Below are 18,027 nucleotides of genomic sequence, written 5' to 3'. Positions count from 1 at the left end.
GAGGCTCTCAGGCGCAGTGCAGAGTGAGAGTTCACAAGACGCCAGGTTTGCCACAACTCAAAAAATTCATTCCTCTCGGTAAATTAAGGACAGATCCACACCATAAATTTAAAGCATAAGACTTCTCTCAAACAATTCTGGGAACTGTTGTTTGTTCAAAGTGTTGGAAACTCTAGCTCTGTGAGGAAACTAAAGTTCGCAGGATTCTGTCGGGGGGGGGGGGAATCATGTGCTTTAAATGTCTGTTGAATAACTGGAACACTTTAAAACACAATGTAGTGTTTAAGGCTGCATTCTTAACCCTGCTTGACTGGAAGTAAGCTCTCTGAAGTGAATAGGACTTACTTTTGAGTAGACATTAGGTTAGGATTGCACTGTTAATGTTTCTCTTTGAAGAACTATAATATAGGCATGCTTATGTTACTGCTTTTTATATAAACTTCTTCAATGTGTTTATTATATTTGGTTTATATAAATATAGGGTTGCCAACAAAGCATTCTGTCTTAAGCAATGGCAACCATGATATAATCAAGCAGGTAACACATTATCTCCCTGCCAGGAAAAAACTCCCCTGCCTAAATTATTTGTGTTGCTCTGTCTGCTGTTAGAGGAGGAGGAGCACAGCCAGGATGAAAAGGTGGCAACTTGGGCACAAGAATATAAACCAAAGAGCTCCACTGTGTTTACAGAAAGCCAGATGTCTTTTCCGACTAGCTTTAAGAATTCAGACACACAGATAAGCAGCAAAAAAAATATTTCCAAAACAGGAAAAGCCTCATATCACCATGTCCACCGTGTTCCGAAAAGCTAAAGCCAAGAATACGTTTATCTGTTGCTGGTTTTTAACTCTTTTATTTTGCAGCTGTTTTCAGTAGTTTTTAACGTGCTTTTATTACATCATTTAATTTATTAAAAATTGTGTGCTACTTTGAGAGTCCTTGTCCTTAAAGGCGATTTGTACAGGGTGTAGGAAAATAAATAAGAACTACAAAACCTGGTGTAGCGTAGCAGGATGTTGGTACCTCCAGGTGATCAGTTTCTTGAGCATCGATCCTGATTCGTTTTCAGGGAGGTTAGACGATGTTGGCTATTTATTTGCAGTGAGATCGCACGACGTTGGCTGTTTAATGAGATTCATTTTAATTTGTATGTTGGGGAGCTTAGATGACATTGCATCAAAACAAGGGTTTTCTCACCGTTTCCAGTGCATTTCCCCACGACTTTCATTATTGCAAAAAGTCTAATCTTTTTGTCAGGAAGTGACTGAATCTCACCTGAAAACAGCAACAGTCTGAAAGCAGCCTCCGTTCATCCAGAGATCCGAGTGCTAAACTGGGAGCTCTTTTAAATGACCCCTCTATTCAGCCTCCATCCTGACTTGTTTGAACAAAACTTTATAACATGGTGCTTTAAATGTACAGTGTTTACAAAGCCTCCCATTGCTCTGTGTGCGGCAGCTTTGGGGATCCCTTGCCCTAAATCTCTTGCCCACTTTCCATTTCCTTTTAAAGCTCCAATGCACTCGAGTGCCGCATGCAGGTCGGATGTCCGTCCCGTGTGACATTACCTGCCATAAGGATCCTGCATACATTGAAAGGCACAGGAGCCCTGCTGGAGAAAGAAGGTGACAAACCAGGAACAGAATGTTCCCCATGCCGTGCGGCTCCCGGGAGGGCGAGATCATGCCAAGACGTTAATCTTGTTAATCCAAATTGGGAGAGGGGGGAAGGGCTATAGGCAAGGGAGAATAAGCACCAAGCAATACTATTTCCCCTTTCGTTGCCTTCCTGGGCCCCTTACTGAAGGGTGGAAACCAGGGTCAATTAAAGATCTGTTTTAAATTGGGATGAAACTAAGCTCAAATATATAGCCAGTGGACAGCTCCTTATTGCCTCAGGAGCTCAGTAAGAAAACTGGCCAGATCCGCTGAGGGAAATCTGAGGAGGAGGAACAGATGGCCTAAGCCCTAAGACATCGGTAGGCAAACTAAGGCCCGGGGGCCGGATTTGACCCAATCACATTCTAAATCTGGCCCGCAGACAGTCCAGGAATCAGCGTTTTTTTACATGAGTAGAATGTGTGCTTTTATTTAAAATGCATCTCTGGGTTATTTGTGGGGCATAGGAATTCGTTCATTTCCCCCAAAAAAACATAGTCCGGCCCCCCACAAGGTCTGAGGGACAGCGGACCGGCCCCCTGCTGAAAAAGTTTGCTGACTCCTGCCCTAAGATGTGGCTTGATCTGCCGCCTCCATTTATTCCATACATTGGGGGGTGAGGAACCTCAGGCCTGGCGGGGAGTCAATGTGGCCCTCCAGGCCTATCTGGCTTTTGGAATGCTCTCCAAGCTACACTCCCTGTCCCCAGGCCCTGTCCTTCACAAGCTTTGCTTCCTACCCGGCCTTGAGTGTTTTTGCCAGGCTGGAATGTGCCCTTGAACTCCGATAACGCCTCCTGCTTGCCTGAACGGCAGATAGAGCTGTGTTTGAATGTGAGTAGGAACCTGCCTAGTATATAGAAATCAAAACTCATATTTGTTTCTCCGCCCATCTTTGCCTCCAGTCCCGCCTACCCCTGGCACCGTTGCCCGGAAGAGAAGACGGCCGTCGGGCTGAAAAAGGTGCTTGACCCCTGGTGTAGGATGAAAAACCTCCCCTTGAGTTTGCTGCTGGCAAAAGCAGGCCTTTCATGAGACCGGCTGCCATGGCAACCGTCCGTGATGGGCAGGAACAGGCATTTTCTTGCATCGCCTGCCTTCTATGGCAACGGAAGGGCAAAGACCTTGGGGAATTATCCTCTTTCCTGATGTAGAGCTATTTCTTTTCTCAAAACAGCTGCTGGAGGTGGAGGAGTGGGCTCCGGCTCTCCCTCTCGCCCACATCTCTGTTTCCCTCCCTTCCTCGGGTCGTTCAAGGACACAAGCACAACCGCTCAAGTAAGACAAAAATAGAGCTTTATTTGAAGGGCAAACGAAACCGGAGAGGCCGGCTTGGCCTTCTTTGTGCTCTGGTTACGCCAGAGGTTCCCTCAGTCGCTCGTTATCTCGTTGATCGGATGGCATGACCCGGACGGTTCACGAAAGGAGAACTTGACACGTGTCCCTAGCTGGGACGGTTCAGGCTGGGTGTGATACGGCAAGGATCGCTCACTGCTGGAAGGAAGGGTCGGGGGCGAGAGCGGCGACGGCATAACCAGACAGGAAACCGGACAGATACAATTCCCCAGAGCTGTGCGTGCAAAAATGGCGATGCCTCCACTACGGTGGTGATTTTGTTAACACTCTCCCACTGAGGACCTCAGCTTGGCATATGAGGTCCTCTGCCTACCCTTTAGATGCTCACCACAAAACCCTGTGAGGTAGGCTAAGCTGATGGACACAGTCAGTCAGCGTTGGAAACCATGGTTTGTGAAAGCGAGCCTCCACACTCGTTCCCCTCCCCTGGTGGCTTCAAGGAAAGGGCCATAGCTCAGTGGCAGAACATCTGCCTTGCAAGCAGAAGGTCGTGGGTTCAATCCCTGGCATTTGCAGGTAGGGCTGGTGGTGATGTCTCAGATCAGAAACTCTGGAGAGTCGCCAATAGCCCGCGTAGGCAATTCTGAGCTAGGTGGACCGGCAGTCTCTGATTCTGTGTGAGGCAGCTTCCTGTGTTAATACTGGTGAACCAAACCACAGTTTACCATTACACACGAAACTGTGGCTTTCTGTTACTAGCCAGAATCCAAAAACCGTGGGGTATGAAGCCATGATAGTTATGTCCAAAGTGTGACTGGCCTGAAGTCACCCAGTGGGCTTCATGGCTGAGTGAGGACAGGAACTCAAATTTCCCTGGGTCCTGATTAGACACTTTTCACAACTACACCACTCCGGCTGTCACAAAATACCTTGTGCTTTATGGACAACTCAGGCGGCAGTTAACAATGACACAGGGCCCACCCCACACCATAGAAATCTGGTTTTATGAAACAAATGGTATTGTGAGGAAACCTCTGCCCTTCTATCAATCCATAAACAGGAGGCTAGAAGAGACCAGAAGCCCAAGAACTCTCAATACTGAATTCCTCAACAGTGGTGATGTTTTTCCTACCTTCCCCTTCATACTGCCTCTGACAGTGGACAGAGGACAGACACTAGGAGTGGCTGTTCCAGCCGATATATTTTGGGTACTAGTAGGACAGACAGACCTGATCCACCAGCACTTTCAAACACTTTTACTCAGCCCTATATGAACGTATCCAGAGGAATCGTCATATTGACTTTTCCTCATGTCAGTGGACAAAAGTGGTGCCTTGCGAATTTTTATCTCAGGCACAAAAGTGGCTAGGGCTGAACCTAATTCGACCCTTCCCCCCTCCCAAAAAAGACACACACATATTGTTAAAAAAAATTGAATAATTTACACACTGGCAAAAACATTTGGCCACACACATACCCAGCACTGCTGAGTGCTCACAGCTAGCCTTCTAGTGGCAATCTTATTAATCTGCTAACAGTTCTTTCTGCTGCACCAAATTGATTCTGGCAGGCTATGTGGGGGTCAGTTCAGCCTTTATGTTTCCCTTTACACTTGAGTAGGGAAATGCCTGTATCCACAGCCTTTTCACCAGGGACAAATGTGTTGGCTCTGCCAGTGATATCCGGAACCCAGCCTTCCTCCAAAACATGCTCTTAGATGTTTTGACTACAGCTCCCAGCAGCCCCCAGCCAGAATGGCTGTAGTTGTAGTTCAAAACAACTGTGCTGGTAGGGTCTGGTAGAAATGGAAGAACAAAACATCTGGAAAGCGCCAGGTCAGAGACGCCTGACCAACACACACACACACACACTGATTATCGAACCCCCTTTGCTATAAATGACAGCAAGCCGACATTGGCGCATCTTGCAGACATTACGGATATGTACATTAGCCTCCGCTTGGAGAGCATGTAAAACGCAAAGCAGGACAGCCAGTGTCGTAAGGGGGAAACGACAATCCACTTCTATAGGAGTGGCTGAAAGCCAATCAACACTTGCTGGTGAACCACATGACACATGAGTTCCACATCGAACCGCAGGAACGAACACCAAAGTATGCAGTGAACACTTCCCTGCATGTAGAAAGCTAGCCTCCCAGGGAGTTCGGGTGGGCTAGAACTCTCACCCCCTCACATGCTAGACTTCCAGGTGCAACAGAAATTGGTCCAAGAGAATTCTGCGCCATGTGATTTAATCTGCATGCACAGATTGACCTTGACCCCCTCAAAAACGGGGTGCATCCCCACCCTGAAACAACAAGTAAACAAATACAAACGCATCCAAAAGCATTTTACCCCATGGAGAGTAATACTGACCATTTTCACCCACTACCAGTGGGCTTAATGGGTGCCCATTTATCAGAGGATTTCAGTGAATCTGGTGGGCAGGTGGAAAATGCCCTTCAAATATATCCACACAAGCCACTGAAAGCAAATGAGCATCCTAAGGTAGGAGAGTTACCTAGTCCAGGAATGGGGGGACCTCTATAGTCCTCTAGATGCTGGGACTACAATTCCCATCATCCCTAACCATTGACAAGGATGGCTGGGGCTGATGGGAGCTGTAGTCCAACAGAAACTGGAGGGCGGCAGATCTCCTCATCCTTGATGTAGCCCAGTGAGGATAAGAAAATACTAATGGGTGTCTACTCATAAGCAAATGTGCATGTCTCTCTCTCTCACACACACACACACCCTTAATCCACTAGCAGGCAACGCAGAAATAAAACATCCATCCATAAAAATTGCACTATACGCCACCCCACCAGGTGGCAGTAGAGAACGGAAATAGACACACACACACATGCGCACACATGCACGCCCCTGAACACACCACTTTTCATCTCCATGTTCCTCCTATATGGGAGCTCCTCTTCCCAGCTCATTGAGTACTTTAGTACCAAGTGGGGAGCCCTGCCCAAAGAAAGGAGGAACTCTGTGCCACCTCCCTCTGCGGGCATCAATCCCACAGTGCCCTCGGAGGGGTCGGGAAGGAACTGGCACGAAAATTGGCATGGCTGCAAAGCGGCTTGCGGAGATCAGAGGTGCACACATTCAAGTCTCAACATTTTTTAAAAAAGAAGGAAACATTTGGTTTCCCCCCAATTTTTAGCCCTATGAGAAGTAGCGGCTGGTGCCAGGGAGCTCTGCTGAGGCAGATCCGCTCTTCCTTTCTCTCTTCTGCAGAGTCTGCATGTTTGAATTATCTGCCTCAGAGGAGCTGGGGAGCCTACCTGCATGTAGAAATCTAGCACATCAAGGAGAAAATGAGAAGAGAACCCTCTCTCTCCCAAGGTGCTGGCTTTCTAGGGGCAGGGATTTTTAAAATGTTTTTTTAAAAAAAGATTCTATGTAGGTGAGAATTCAGATACGCAGCATCTACTCCCCGCACCCCGTGCCGTCAAATCCTTCGGTGGGCAGAGGTGGCATCTCCTGGCTTCCTCTAAAAACCATCTGCTGTAGCTCTTGCCCAGTGCGTAAAATGGCTCGGGGTCAGGTGGGGCTGAGTTATTTGGGGGAGGATAAGCCTTCCCATAATTCTTGCATCTGCTGCTCATGAGCGCCCACTGTCCCCCTGCAACATACCAGAGGAGTGCTATGATCCATCAGAGAGGAGAGGCACACCTTCCCACAATGGCAGTAGTGGCTGGCACCCATTGGGATTGGCAGGACAGAAAGCAGGGAGGCCCAACAGTAGGTGGCGCCACAGCCAACGACAGGCAGAGCCAACTAACTGCAGCTTTTGTCCCCGTCCTCCGTTCTGCAGTTCCGCAAGGGCAACACCGAGGGGAGGAAGCTGGCCAGCAGTGCCACCCCCTGCATTGGTGGTGTAAGAACATAAGAGCAACTCTGCCGAATCAAGCCCATCTAGTCCAGCATCATGTTCCCACAGTGGCCAACCAGATGCCCCAATTGGTAGCTTGCAAGCGGGACCTGAGCAAACCAACACTCTGCCCACCTGCAATTCCCAACAACGGGTATTCAGAGTCACCCTAACTCCCCATGGTGGCCGGTGCCCACTGGTAGGGCAGAAAGCAGGGAGCCCAACAGTAGGTGGCGCCAGAGAGCAGGCTGAGTCAACTCATTCTAGTTTTGTCCCCGTCTTCCTGCCGGCTGAGCAACACTGAAACCGGGGAGCAGGAAGCAGGCAGCCAGTGCCAACCCTCCTGGACCAGATGGGGGCTGGACAAGAGCAGGCTGAGGTTGACGGGGCAGGCCCCCTACCCCATTGGCCCTACGGCTCCCGCGATTGGCAGTCACAGCTCCAATCACGTCCTCCCTCCCTCCGCTTACTCCTCTTTGCCCCGCCCACCCCTGGAGCGCCAGCAGGAGGCGATGCAGTCACAGTGATGGTACATGAAGACCCCCGAGAGGGTGAGGGCGATGCCCGCGTAGCTGAGCAGCGTCAGGCGGCTGCCAAAGAGAAAGTGGGAGAGCAGGAGGTTGCCCACCACGTTGAAGTTCCCCAGGACGTGGATGGTGAGGGCCGACGTCAGCGAGATGACGTAGAAGCTGGCCAAGTTGTACAGCACCGAGCCCAGGCAGCTGAGCAGCACACAGGCCCAGAGGCCCCCTCCGTAGGCCAGGGTGCCGTCCCAGGCGGGCCCCACCTCCAGGACCAAGGCGGCCGCAAAGAGGATGTAGAAGCTGGGCAGGGAAGTGAGGCAGAGCAAGGTCAGCGAGTCCAGGCGCTCCTCCTGCAGGAAGGTACCTGGGGTGAGAGATATAAAATATAAGAATAAGAATAAGGGACGCGGGTGGCGCTGTGGGTTAAACCACAGAGCCTAGAGCTTGCCAATCAGAAGGTCAGCGGTTCGAATCCCCGTGACGGGGTGAGCTCCCGTTGCTCGGTCCCTGCTCCTGCCAACCTAGCAGTTCGAAAGCACGCCAGTGCAAGCAGATAAATAGGTACCGCTCCGGCAGGAAGGTAAACGGCGTTTCCGTGCGCTGCTCTGGTTCACCAGAAGCGGCTTAGACATACTGGCCGCATGACCCGGAAGCTGTACACCGGCTCCCTCGGCCAATAAAGCGAGATGAGCGCCGAAACCCCAGAGTCGGCCACAACTGGACCTAATGGTCAGGGGTTCCTTTACCTTCAGTAATAATAATAATAAATAATATCAAACATTTAAAAATTCCCGATACAGGGCTGCTTTCAGATGTCTTCTAAATGTCATATAGTTGTTTATTTCCTTGACATCTGATGGGAGGGCGTTCCACAGGGCGGGTGCCACTACCTAGAATGCCCTCTGTCTGGTTCCCTGCAACCTCACTTCTCACAGGGAGGGATCCGCCAGAAGGCCCTCGGAGCTGGACACCAAATTCACAAACACCAAATTCAGAGAGGGGCTGAGGAGGGAAAGAAAAGCACACAGGAGGCAGGAGAGAACTTCCCCGAGGCATGGCCGCTCCTCGACATGGCATGGACTTCTTCAACGTGGCACCCTGGTGTTGTTTTGGACTACAACTCCCATCAGCCCCAGCCAGGATGGCCAAGCAACCCATCAGTCCCAGCTTCATACAACTGTTTTTTGATATGTTGTAAGCTGCCCAGAGTGGCTAGGGGAACCCAACCAGATGGGAGGGGTATAAGTAATAAAGTTATTATTATTATTATTATTATTATTATTATTATTATTATTAATTTTGGGGGAGGAAGCCTTATGCCTTGAAATGCTCTCTCACAGGTAGGAAACTCCCCGCACCTAGAAAACCAGCAGGTCAAGGAGAAGGCTCACTGCTTATGTGCATTGAATCCTTTTGTACAGAGCAGCATTCAATCCTGGGAGTCCCAAACCTGCAATTTGAAGCAGTACAACCCTAACACAGGTTTACCACCTCACTGAGAACTAGGCCCTTGAGTCCTGACCTTTTCCAAACTGTATATGGGGGTGTTGTTGTTTTTAAAAAAGATGTGTTTTTGAAATAAAAATAAATCCATCATAAAGCCCCCAGTGGCCTCTCCTCCAAAAGTAAACAGCCACTTACATTTCTCTGAGCATCTAGATGACCAAGCAAGAATGAGGAAGTACATGTTAAATTTGCGCAACCCTGCATTGGAGACAAGAGCCCAGCCCAGATATGATGTTTTAGGGAGTAGCCTTTCCCAAGTTGATGCCCTCCAAGTGTTTTGGACTATAGTTCCCATCAGTCTTAGCCAGCATGGCTGTTGTGACCGACAGCTCCCATCAGCCCTGGCCGGGACTAATGGGAATTGTAGTCCCAAAACGCCTGCCAGGCAGCAGCTGCAGAAATGCATAGAGCAGTGATGGCCAAACTTGGCCCTCCAGCTGTTTGGGGACTACAACTCCCATCATCCCTAGCTAACAGGACTAGTGGTCAGGGATGATGGGAATTGTAGTCCCAAAACAGCTGGAGGGCCAAGTTTGGCCATCACTGGCATAGAGGTTCACTGGTGTAGGGTCACATTCACACCATCCATTTAAAGCACTATGGTCCTACTTAGTCATGGAATTGTAGTTTGTTAAGGGTGTTGAGAGTTGTGAGGAGAACCCCCCCTCTTTCCCAAAGTGCTTTAACAATCAGTCCCTCCTCCCAGGAAAGTGTGGGAGCTCCAGCTCTGGAAGGCTCCCAGTACGTTTCCGAGCACGATTCAAAGTGTTGGTGCTGACCTTTAAAGCCCTAAACGGCCTCGGTCCTGTATACCTGAAGGAGCGTCTCCACCCCCATCGTTCAGCCCGGACACTGAGATCCAGCGCCGAGGGCCTTCTGGCGGTTCCCTCATTGCGAGAAGTGAGGCTACAGGGAACCAGACAGAGGGCCTTCTCGGTAGTGGCACCCACCCTGTGGAACGCCCTCCCATCAGATGTCAAAGAGATAAATAATTACCTGTCATTCAGAAGACATCTTAAGGCAGCCCTGTTCAGGGAAGTTTTTAATATGTAACGCTGTACTGTTTTTAACACTGATTGGGAGCCGCCCAGAGTGGCTGGGGAAGCTCGGCCAGATGGGCGGGGTATAAATAATAAATTATTATTATTATAAGGGGAATAAGTATCTCCTAACAAGCTCTCAGAGTCCTTAACAAACTACAACTCCCAGAATTCTTGGAGGAAAGCCTTGACCATTTAAAGTGGGATTTGTGGTGCTTTGAATAAATGGCGTGAATCTGACCTAGCTCCACCACTAGAAGGTTCAGAAGGCTGCATGTTTAAGTTACACACAAACTGGAATGAGCTATCCCATTTCCAAGACAACAGCCCAGCGAAGGATAAAGAATTCCCTTCTGAAAACCTCCCAGCAAAGATTTAGCATGCCAAAAACAAAACATGCCTTCTGCCCTGCTCAGCGTTTTAAGTTTCAGCACACAAACGAAACGAACGATTCCAGGTTCGAATCTGGCTCTGGTTTCAATGCAATTAGAATTCTGGGAAGGGCTGGACTCTGCTTAATGCAAAACAAGAGACGTTTTGCAGATGTGCTTGATTGGTATAATTCCTTCATTATTTATTCCCAGGGAGAACTAAAACAGAGCGCTCATATTCTTCACCCACATGCTTTCAAGCACATCTCTGCAGCCATAAGGACTATAATAATAATAATAATTTATTTATACCCCACCCATCTGGCTGGGTTTCCCCTGCCACTCTGGGTGGCTCCCAACAGAATATTAAAAACATGATAAAACATTAAACATTAAAAACCTCCCTAAATAGGGCTGCCTTCAGATGTCTCTTAAAAGTCAGATAGTTGTTTATGTCCTTGACATCTGATGGGAGGGCGTTCACAGGGCGGGCGCCACTACCGAGAAGGCCCTCTGCCTGGTTCCCTGTAACCTCACTTCTCACAGGAAGGGAACCACCAGAAGGCCCTCAGAGCTGGACCTCAGTATCCGCACTGAACAATGGGGGTGGAGACACTCCTTCAGGTATACTGGGCCAAGGCCATTTAGGGCTTTAAAGGTCAGCACCAACACTTTGAATTGTGCTCGGAAATGTACTGGGAGCCAATGGAGATCTTTCAGGACCAGTGTGATATGGTCTCGGCGACCACTCCCAGTCACCAGTCTAGCTGCCGCATTCTGGATTAGTTGTAGTTTCCAGGTCACCTTCAAAGGTAGCCCCACGTAGAGCGCATTGCAGTAGCCCAAGCGAGAGATAACCAGAGCATGCACCCCTCTGGCGAGACAGTCTGCGGGCAGATAGGGTCTCAGCCTGCGTACCAGATGGAGCTGGTAAACAGCTGCCCTCGAGACACAATTGACCTACGCCTCTCTGGACAGCTGTGAGTCTAAAATGACTCCCAGACTAGAAACTCACTTTAAAAAGGACCCTTAAGAAGGGCCATGGGACGCGGGTGGCTCTGTGGGTTAAACCACTGAGCCTAGGACTTGCCAATCAGAAGGTCGGTGGTTCAAATCCCCGTGACGGGTTGAGCTCCCGTTGCTCGGTCCCTGCTCCTGCTAACCTAGCAGTTCGAAAGCACATCGAAGTGCAAGTAGATAAATAGGTACCGCTCTGGCGGGAAGGTAATCAGCGTTTCTGTGTGCTGCTCTGGTTTGCCAGAAGCGGCTTAGTCATGCTGGCCACATGACCCGGAAGCTGTACGCCGGCTCCCTCGGCCAATAAAGCGAGATGAGCGCTGCAACCCCAGAGTCGGTCATGACTGGACCTAATGGTCAGGGGTCCCCTTTACCCTTTACCTTTAAGAAGGGCCAACGTTCCACACAGGCCACCCTCCCGCAGGAACTGCGGCCCACGCGCAGCCACGCAAGACACTCACTTTGCTGTATGGACTTCAGCCCGCGGAGGAAAGTGGCGGCAAACAGGAAGCAGCAGCCGGCTTGGTCGAAATGCACCTCCCCGACGATGCTCAAGGAAGCCCCCAAGCAGATGGGCCCCATGGCCACGTACTGCAGGGGGTGGTGGTGTTTCCCCAGCAGCACCTTGGAGAGGGTCAGGGTGAAGAACGGCGTCGTGGTGTAAACCATCTGGGCAAAGTCCAGCTGGACGTAGTTCAGTCCCAGGTTCCCAAAGGCCACACTGGCGCAGAAGGTCAGGCTCAGCAGGAAAACCCTGCCCTTGGCTGCAGGGCACGGGGCGGGGTGCCCGGTGCCGCCGGCCCGCAGCTTCGCCAAAGGGTTGCCCACCACCACAGCCGTCAACATATGCAGGGAGGAGAGCAAGACCGGGTAGCGGAAGTTGTGGACGGCAAAGATCCACTTGTTGAGGCTGGACATGGTGGTCCCCGTGGCCAGCCAGACGAAGACCGTGAAGACCAGGGGCAGAGCGTGCCGGGATGGTTCGGGGGGCCTTTGCCCCCCACGCGGCTGCGGATCCAGCTTCCAGGGAGAGAGGGGTCGTGCCCCATTGCCAGCATTCATCTCTGCTTCATTTCTTCTCCCCGGAGAGGGTGGGCACATCGGGGGCGGCAGCCTGGCATCAACACAAGGGACAGAGTCCCTGTGCAAACAGCTGTGAGCCTAGAGACAAAAGGTTGTCCTGAAAGAATCATCCAACTAACCCAGGTGTCAGTCTTATACGGCTTAAGCCCAGGCTATCTGAAGGACCCTATTCTCCCATATGAACCTGTCCAGGCTCTGAGATATTCAAGCAAAGCCCTTCTCTCGGTCCCACCACCCACACAGGGACGCTCAGTGGGGACATGGGACAGTGCCTTCTTAGTGGCTGCTCCCAAACATTGGAGCTCCTTCCCCAGGGGGCCCAGACTGGCTCCCTCCTTGCTGTCCTTCCAATGGCAGGTGAAGACTTTTATTCCAACAGGCCTTCGGGAAAGGACTTCTTTTAAGGTGCTGTTTTTACTATCAGCATGTTAATAGATTTGTTTTCATAGAATCATAGAATCATAGAGTTGGAAGAGACCACAAGGGCCATCTAGTCCAACCCCCTGCCAAGCAGGAAACACCATCAGAGCACTCCTGACATATGGTTGTCAAGCCTCTGCTTAAAGACCTCCAAAGAAGGAGACTCCACCACACTCCTTGGCAGCAAATTCCACTGTCAAACAGCTCTTACTGGCAGGAAGTTCTTCCTAATGTTTAGGTGGAATCTTCTTTCTTGTAGTTTGGATCCATTGCTCCATGTCCGCTTCTCTGGAGCAGCAGAAAACAACCTTTCTCCCTCCTCTGTGTGACATCCTTTTATATATTTGAACATGGCTATCATATCACCCCTTAACCTCCTCTTCTCCAGGCTAAACATGCCCAGCTCCCTTAGCCGTTCTTCATAAGGCATCATTTCCAGGCCTTTGACCATTTTGGTTGCCCTTCTCGGTTTAATTCTGTTAGAGTTCAGTTCCTTTTTAACAATTACCTGTTACACGTTTTTAGCTTTTTTTGCATTTTTATTTATTTATTTAAAATAAAAATAGCATGTTTATTCATTTATTTCATAAAATTTATACACCGCTTGGTTCTAAAAAGCCTCAAAGTGCTTTACAAAAAAGAGATGGTAATTTATGGGTGAGAATTTAGAAATAACTGCTATAAATCAATTACAAAAAACACATTACTTTTCACCACTATGGGGTAATCTAGGCATCTGCAAACTCAAGGAGCTTTTTTGCATTTTATCGGTGTTGTTCTAATTTGTGAAAGCTGCCTTCAGGAAGTCCCAGTCTGGGGGAAAGCTGGCTGATAAATAAATAATTAAATAAATACCATAATACAGTGGTACCTCTGGTTATGTACTTAATTCGTTCCGGAGGTCCGTTCTTAACCTGAAACTGTTCTTAACCTGAAGCACCACTTTAGTTAATGGAGCACGATTTCTGTTCTCATCCTGAAGCAAAGTTCTTAACCTGAGGTACTATTTCTGGGTTAGCGGAGTCTGTAACCTGAAGCGTATGTAACCTGAAGCGTATGTAACCTGAGGTACCACTGTATTGCCTGAGCTCACTGTCTCCTGGCTGGTTTTGGTGCCCACACAAAGTTTGCCATGTCCCGCTCAGCTATTTTCCCCTTCCTGTCTCCTCTCCAAAAGTCACTCCCAGTGACTCACCAGTATCCAATTTCCAGTCCCGGCTGGGAACGAGCGAGGATCCCTCTGGCTTTCTCAGGAGCAATCTGGAACAGACAGAGGAGAAACGCCCTGGACGTGCCTCGACGTTGTAGAATCACCTTCGGTTGCGACTTCCAGCCCCTGCGACGTCCGGCACCTTGTCAGCTCCGGTGGGACAGGAATCCAGCGGCTTCTAGACACTTGGCAAGCCTCATTCTGTAGGACGACACACAACAGATGAGATCCCTGGAGTCTCTCTTAAACCAGAGGTCTTTGGGCTGGCCTGCCGCCTACGGAGAGAGATGCTGTCCCACTTCAGGAGAAGCTGAGCCCCTTCTGCTGCCAGCTAGCCTTGTGTGAGGATGCCGGGCGGAGAGGAGGAAGGCAGTGGAAAGTGTGATGGGCTGGCTGGGAGGTTGGCAGCGAAGCTCCTCCCTCTCGTATCCTGGGACTGCGGCAGCAACAACAACAATGGGTCATGTGTCTGCCTCCTTAAAGTGATCAAGGCCAGGCAGCCCAAGCGGTTTGTGGGCCCGCCCAGGCCGACTCATCTGCGGTTTGTCCCTGTGGGAGGAAAAAGATCATACAGACTGGCTGCAGCAGCAGCGGAAAGAAAGAGCAGTCAGCAGAGCATCCTAAACAAAAAACCCAGTCGCCATGGAGACACAGCAATCGAAAAGAGAGAGAGAGAGAGAGAGAGAGAGAGAGAGAGAGAGAGAGAGAGAGACTGTGCCGCACTGTGCCTTTAAAACACATGGCTTCCACCCCACTCAAGGATCCTGGCAACGCTTGTTCCTGCCGAACTACAATTCCCAGCACCCAGAACAAACTACAGTTCCCACGATTCTTGGAAGGGGGAACTATGTGCTGTCAATATGTGTCCAAAAGTGCTTTCAAAACGGTGATGGAAGCTGCAGCTGTTTAAAGCACGCGTTCATTGATTTCTTGCTCGGTACTATTCATAAATTTATTACTCGCAGTTTGGCAGGAAGCTCCAGGGTGAGTTACGACGATTTAAAATGAAGAATAAAAAAAGAGGAGATACGGTACAAAAAGTGAATAAGGAGTGGGCTGTCTTTAAGGAATACATCAAAATCTATGTGGAAAAAGTAGAACTTTTGACAGATATTGAGTGAATCCAGAATATGATTAGAGTGAAAGGAGAGTAAAGTTAAGACAGAAGAAAAGAAATAATGAAATGCGTTTAAGCTAATTGCTAAAATAAAGTAGCGTAACAAGAACAGCTGGAAGTCGTCACTTGGTGGGTGTCCATGTGGGGTAGGTATGTTGTAGGTATGTAGGTATGTTGATATGTATAGTATAGGTAGGTATTATATAGAGTTTTATGCTATGAAAATAAGGTAGTGTGTTGTGTATATGTATTGTGTAAATGTAAATGTATGCGTTGTATATGTTAATAAAATAAAAAAATAGAATTAAATTAAGAATTAAAAAAAACGCAGATTGCAGTCAAGGGAATAGGGTGGGCCTTGAAAACACACACATTTCCGGTGTCAAAGGCTGGGTTGAAGAGGTGCATCATCAGCATTCTCTGAGAGCCATGTAATGAAGGTGTCAGACGCACCTCTGTGGGGAGTTCCACAATTTAGGGGCTGCCACTGAGAAGGCCCCGTCCTGGCCCGCCACCCCCACCAAGCTTCTGAGGGCTGTGAAACTACCAAAATTACATTCAATATACATTTAAAGCACGTGGCTTTCACCCAAGGGATCCTGGGAATGGTACCCCCCCTACAGAACTTTAATTCCCAGCACCCAGAACAAACTACAGCTCCTTGGGATTCTTTGGTGGGATGTCATCGGCTTTAAGCATGTGTTGAATGTACTTCAATATATGCAGTGGGAATGCCTTAAGCTGGTGATACATGCCGCTTCAAAGCAGCGCTGTTTGCTGGGGCCTCATGGGAATTGTAGTCTAAGGCTCTGTACTCACCATGCATTTAAGGCACATTTAAACCACCCACAAACCCCAAGAAACCTGGAAATAAAACAGCTGGAAATAAAATAGCCAGGTTTAGGAAGGATGGTTTAAACCAGGGGTCAGCAACCTTTTTCAGCAGGGGGCTGGTCCACCGTCCCTCAGAAAATGTGGGGGGCCGGACTATATGTTGGGGGGGGAATGAACAAATTCCTATGCTCCACAAATAACCCAGAGATGCATTTTAAATAAAAGGACACATTCTACTCATGTAAAAACACGCTGATTCCCGGACTGTCCACGGGGCGGATTGAGAAGGTGATTGGGCCACATCTGGCCCCCGGGACTTAGGTTGCCGACCCCTGGTTTAAACCCTAAGCAGGTAGGGACCTGGGTGAGAAAATTATTATTATTTAAATTTTGTATACTCTTTCCTCCATAGGCTGACCTTTTGCCTGGCTTCCCAACTGATATCAACATCACAAGGCAAAAACTTCTCCTCTCCCCCCTGGGTGAATTGCACACAGATTAATACCTGGAGCCCAATTTGCACAGACCCAAACTAATTAGGAATCAGGAATCACAGATTCTGTAGTTCTGGTAGCAAAAGCGGGAAAGGCCACACAGCTGGATGGAAGAGCATCTGCCTTGAATGCAGGAGATCCCGGGTTCAAATTCCTTGGCAGCATCTCCAGCTAAGGCTGGGGGGGGGGGAGGCTCCCTGCCTAGATCTCTGGACAGTGGCTGCTGCTGCCAGTCAGTGCAGATAGCACTGAGCTGGCTGGACCTGTAGGCCTGGCTCAGAATAAGGCAGCGTCCTGTGTTTACTCAGAAGTGTTGGTGCTGACCTTTAAAGCCCTAAACAGCCTCGGCCCAGTATACCTGAAGGAGCGTCTCCACCCCCATCATTCAGCCAGGGACACTGAGGTCCAGCGCCGAGGGCCTTCTGGCGGTTCCCTCGCTACGAGAAGCCAAGTTACAGGGAACCAGGCAGAGGGCCTTCTTGGCAGTGGCACCCGCCCTGTGGAACGCCCTCCCACCAGATGTCAAAGACAACAACTACCAGACTTTTAGAAGACATCTGAAGGCAGCCCTGTTTAGGGAAGCTTTTAATGTTTAAAAGGTTACTGTATTTTAGTGTTTTGTTGGAAGCCGCCCAGAGTGGCTGGGGAAACGCAGCCAGATGGGCGGGGTATAAAAAAATATTAATATTAATTATTATTATTATTATTATTATTATTATTATTATTACGACTACTACTTAACCCCTGCGCTCTTCTCCCCATTTTCGATGGCTCCTGGAGTCCTGGCATCCACCGGCGCCCTCCAGGGAGACCCGGCACACGCCTCCAAGCGTCTCCCCGGGTTAAGAACGGCGTCACGTCTGAACGCTCCGCAGGCCCGGGAAGCAACCATACCGGCCAGAGGAGGACGATGCGGGTGGTGGGGAAGAGTGCAGCGCCCTCAAGGTGACTCTTACCTTCAGGTAAGGCGAGGGGAGGCGCAGCTCCATCGCAGCCAGCCGGGGGGGGGCGCCGGCTGCTGGGTCCCCAAAGGATCGCTCTCCCGAGAAGGCGAGGCAGAGCCGGGGCGAGCCGGTGGCAGGGACCACGCACAGAACCCGGGGCTCAGCATCCGAGATCGGGTCCCTCCTTGCCCTTGGGCGTCCTTTCCCACGCTCCCTTCCCAGGCGAGGATGCGCTGCTGCTGCTGCTGCTGCTCCGGTATCCTTGCAATAACCCCCCGGAGGCGGCAGGTCGAGGGGAGAAAGGAAAGCGATGGAGAAAAGGGAGAAGCGGGGAGCGCAATCGCTTTGCAGGGTTTCTTTCCCGCCCCCTCTGCCTAGCAAAGCTAAAACAGGAGCCTGCCGGCCAAAGCCGTCTCGCCGGTGCCGCCTCCTGGCCGCGGGTGGGGGGCGACAGCCTGGCTTAAGCGCACCGGAGGAGGAGGAGGTGGAGAGGTAACGTTGCCTTGTCTCCCGCGGCTCCGTGCGCAAAATTGCGCCCGCACCGCCGCCTGTGCGCAGAGGCCAGCAGCGTGATGGCGCAGAGGCTGCTGCCGCGCCCAAGCAAGGCTTGGGAAGAGATTGCGGTTTCGGAT

The 18,027-nt window shown here is 50.1% G+C and overlaps 1 protein-coding gene across 1 annotated transcript; it reads right to left on the bottom strand.

Moving 5' to 3' along the window:
* Window positions 1-5,439: 5,439 nt before the first annotated feature.
* SLC35E4 (solute carrier family 35 member E4) lies at window positions 5,440-17,809 on the bottom strand. Its single transcript, XM_053368836.1, has 4 exons — window positions 17,408-17,809; window positions 13,992-14,207; window positions 11,755-12,454; window positions 5,440-7,723 (listed from the first exon to the last, which is right to left on the bottom strand). The coding sequence occupies exons 3-4, from the start codon at window positions 12,392-12,394 to the stop codon at window positions 7,302-7,304; spliced, it is 1,062 nt and encodes a 353-aa protein (XP_053224811.1). The 5' UTR covers window positions 12,395-12,454; window positions 13,992-14,207; window positions 17,408-17,809; the 3' UTR covers window positions 5,440-7,301.
* Between the last annotated feature and the right edge of the window lie 218 nt (window positions 17,810-18,027).

The sequence above is a fragment of the Podarcis raffonei genome, chromosome 16, assembly GCF_027172205.1.
Source record: "Podarcis raffonei isolate rPodRaf1 chromosome 16, rPodRaf1.pri, whole genome shotgun sequence".
Classification (NCBI taxonomy): domain Eukaryota; kingdom Metazoa; phylum Chordata; class Lepidosauria; order Squamata; family Lacertidae; genus Podarcis; species Podarcis raffonei.
The sequence above is the reverse complement of the archived record's forward strand: the minus strand, read 5'-3'. Positions and strand labels throughout refer to the sequence as shown.

Coding starts and splice junctions, on each gene's coding strand:
- SLC35E4 (XM_053368836.1), bottom strand. CDS start 12,394: ATGTGCCCACCCTCTCCGGGGAGAAGAAATGAAGCAGAGATGAATGCT. Junction 7,724..11,754: donor GCTGAAGTCCATACAGCAAA/GTGAGTGTCTTG, acceptor CTCTCACCCCAG/GTACCTTCCTGCAGGAGGAG.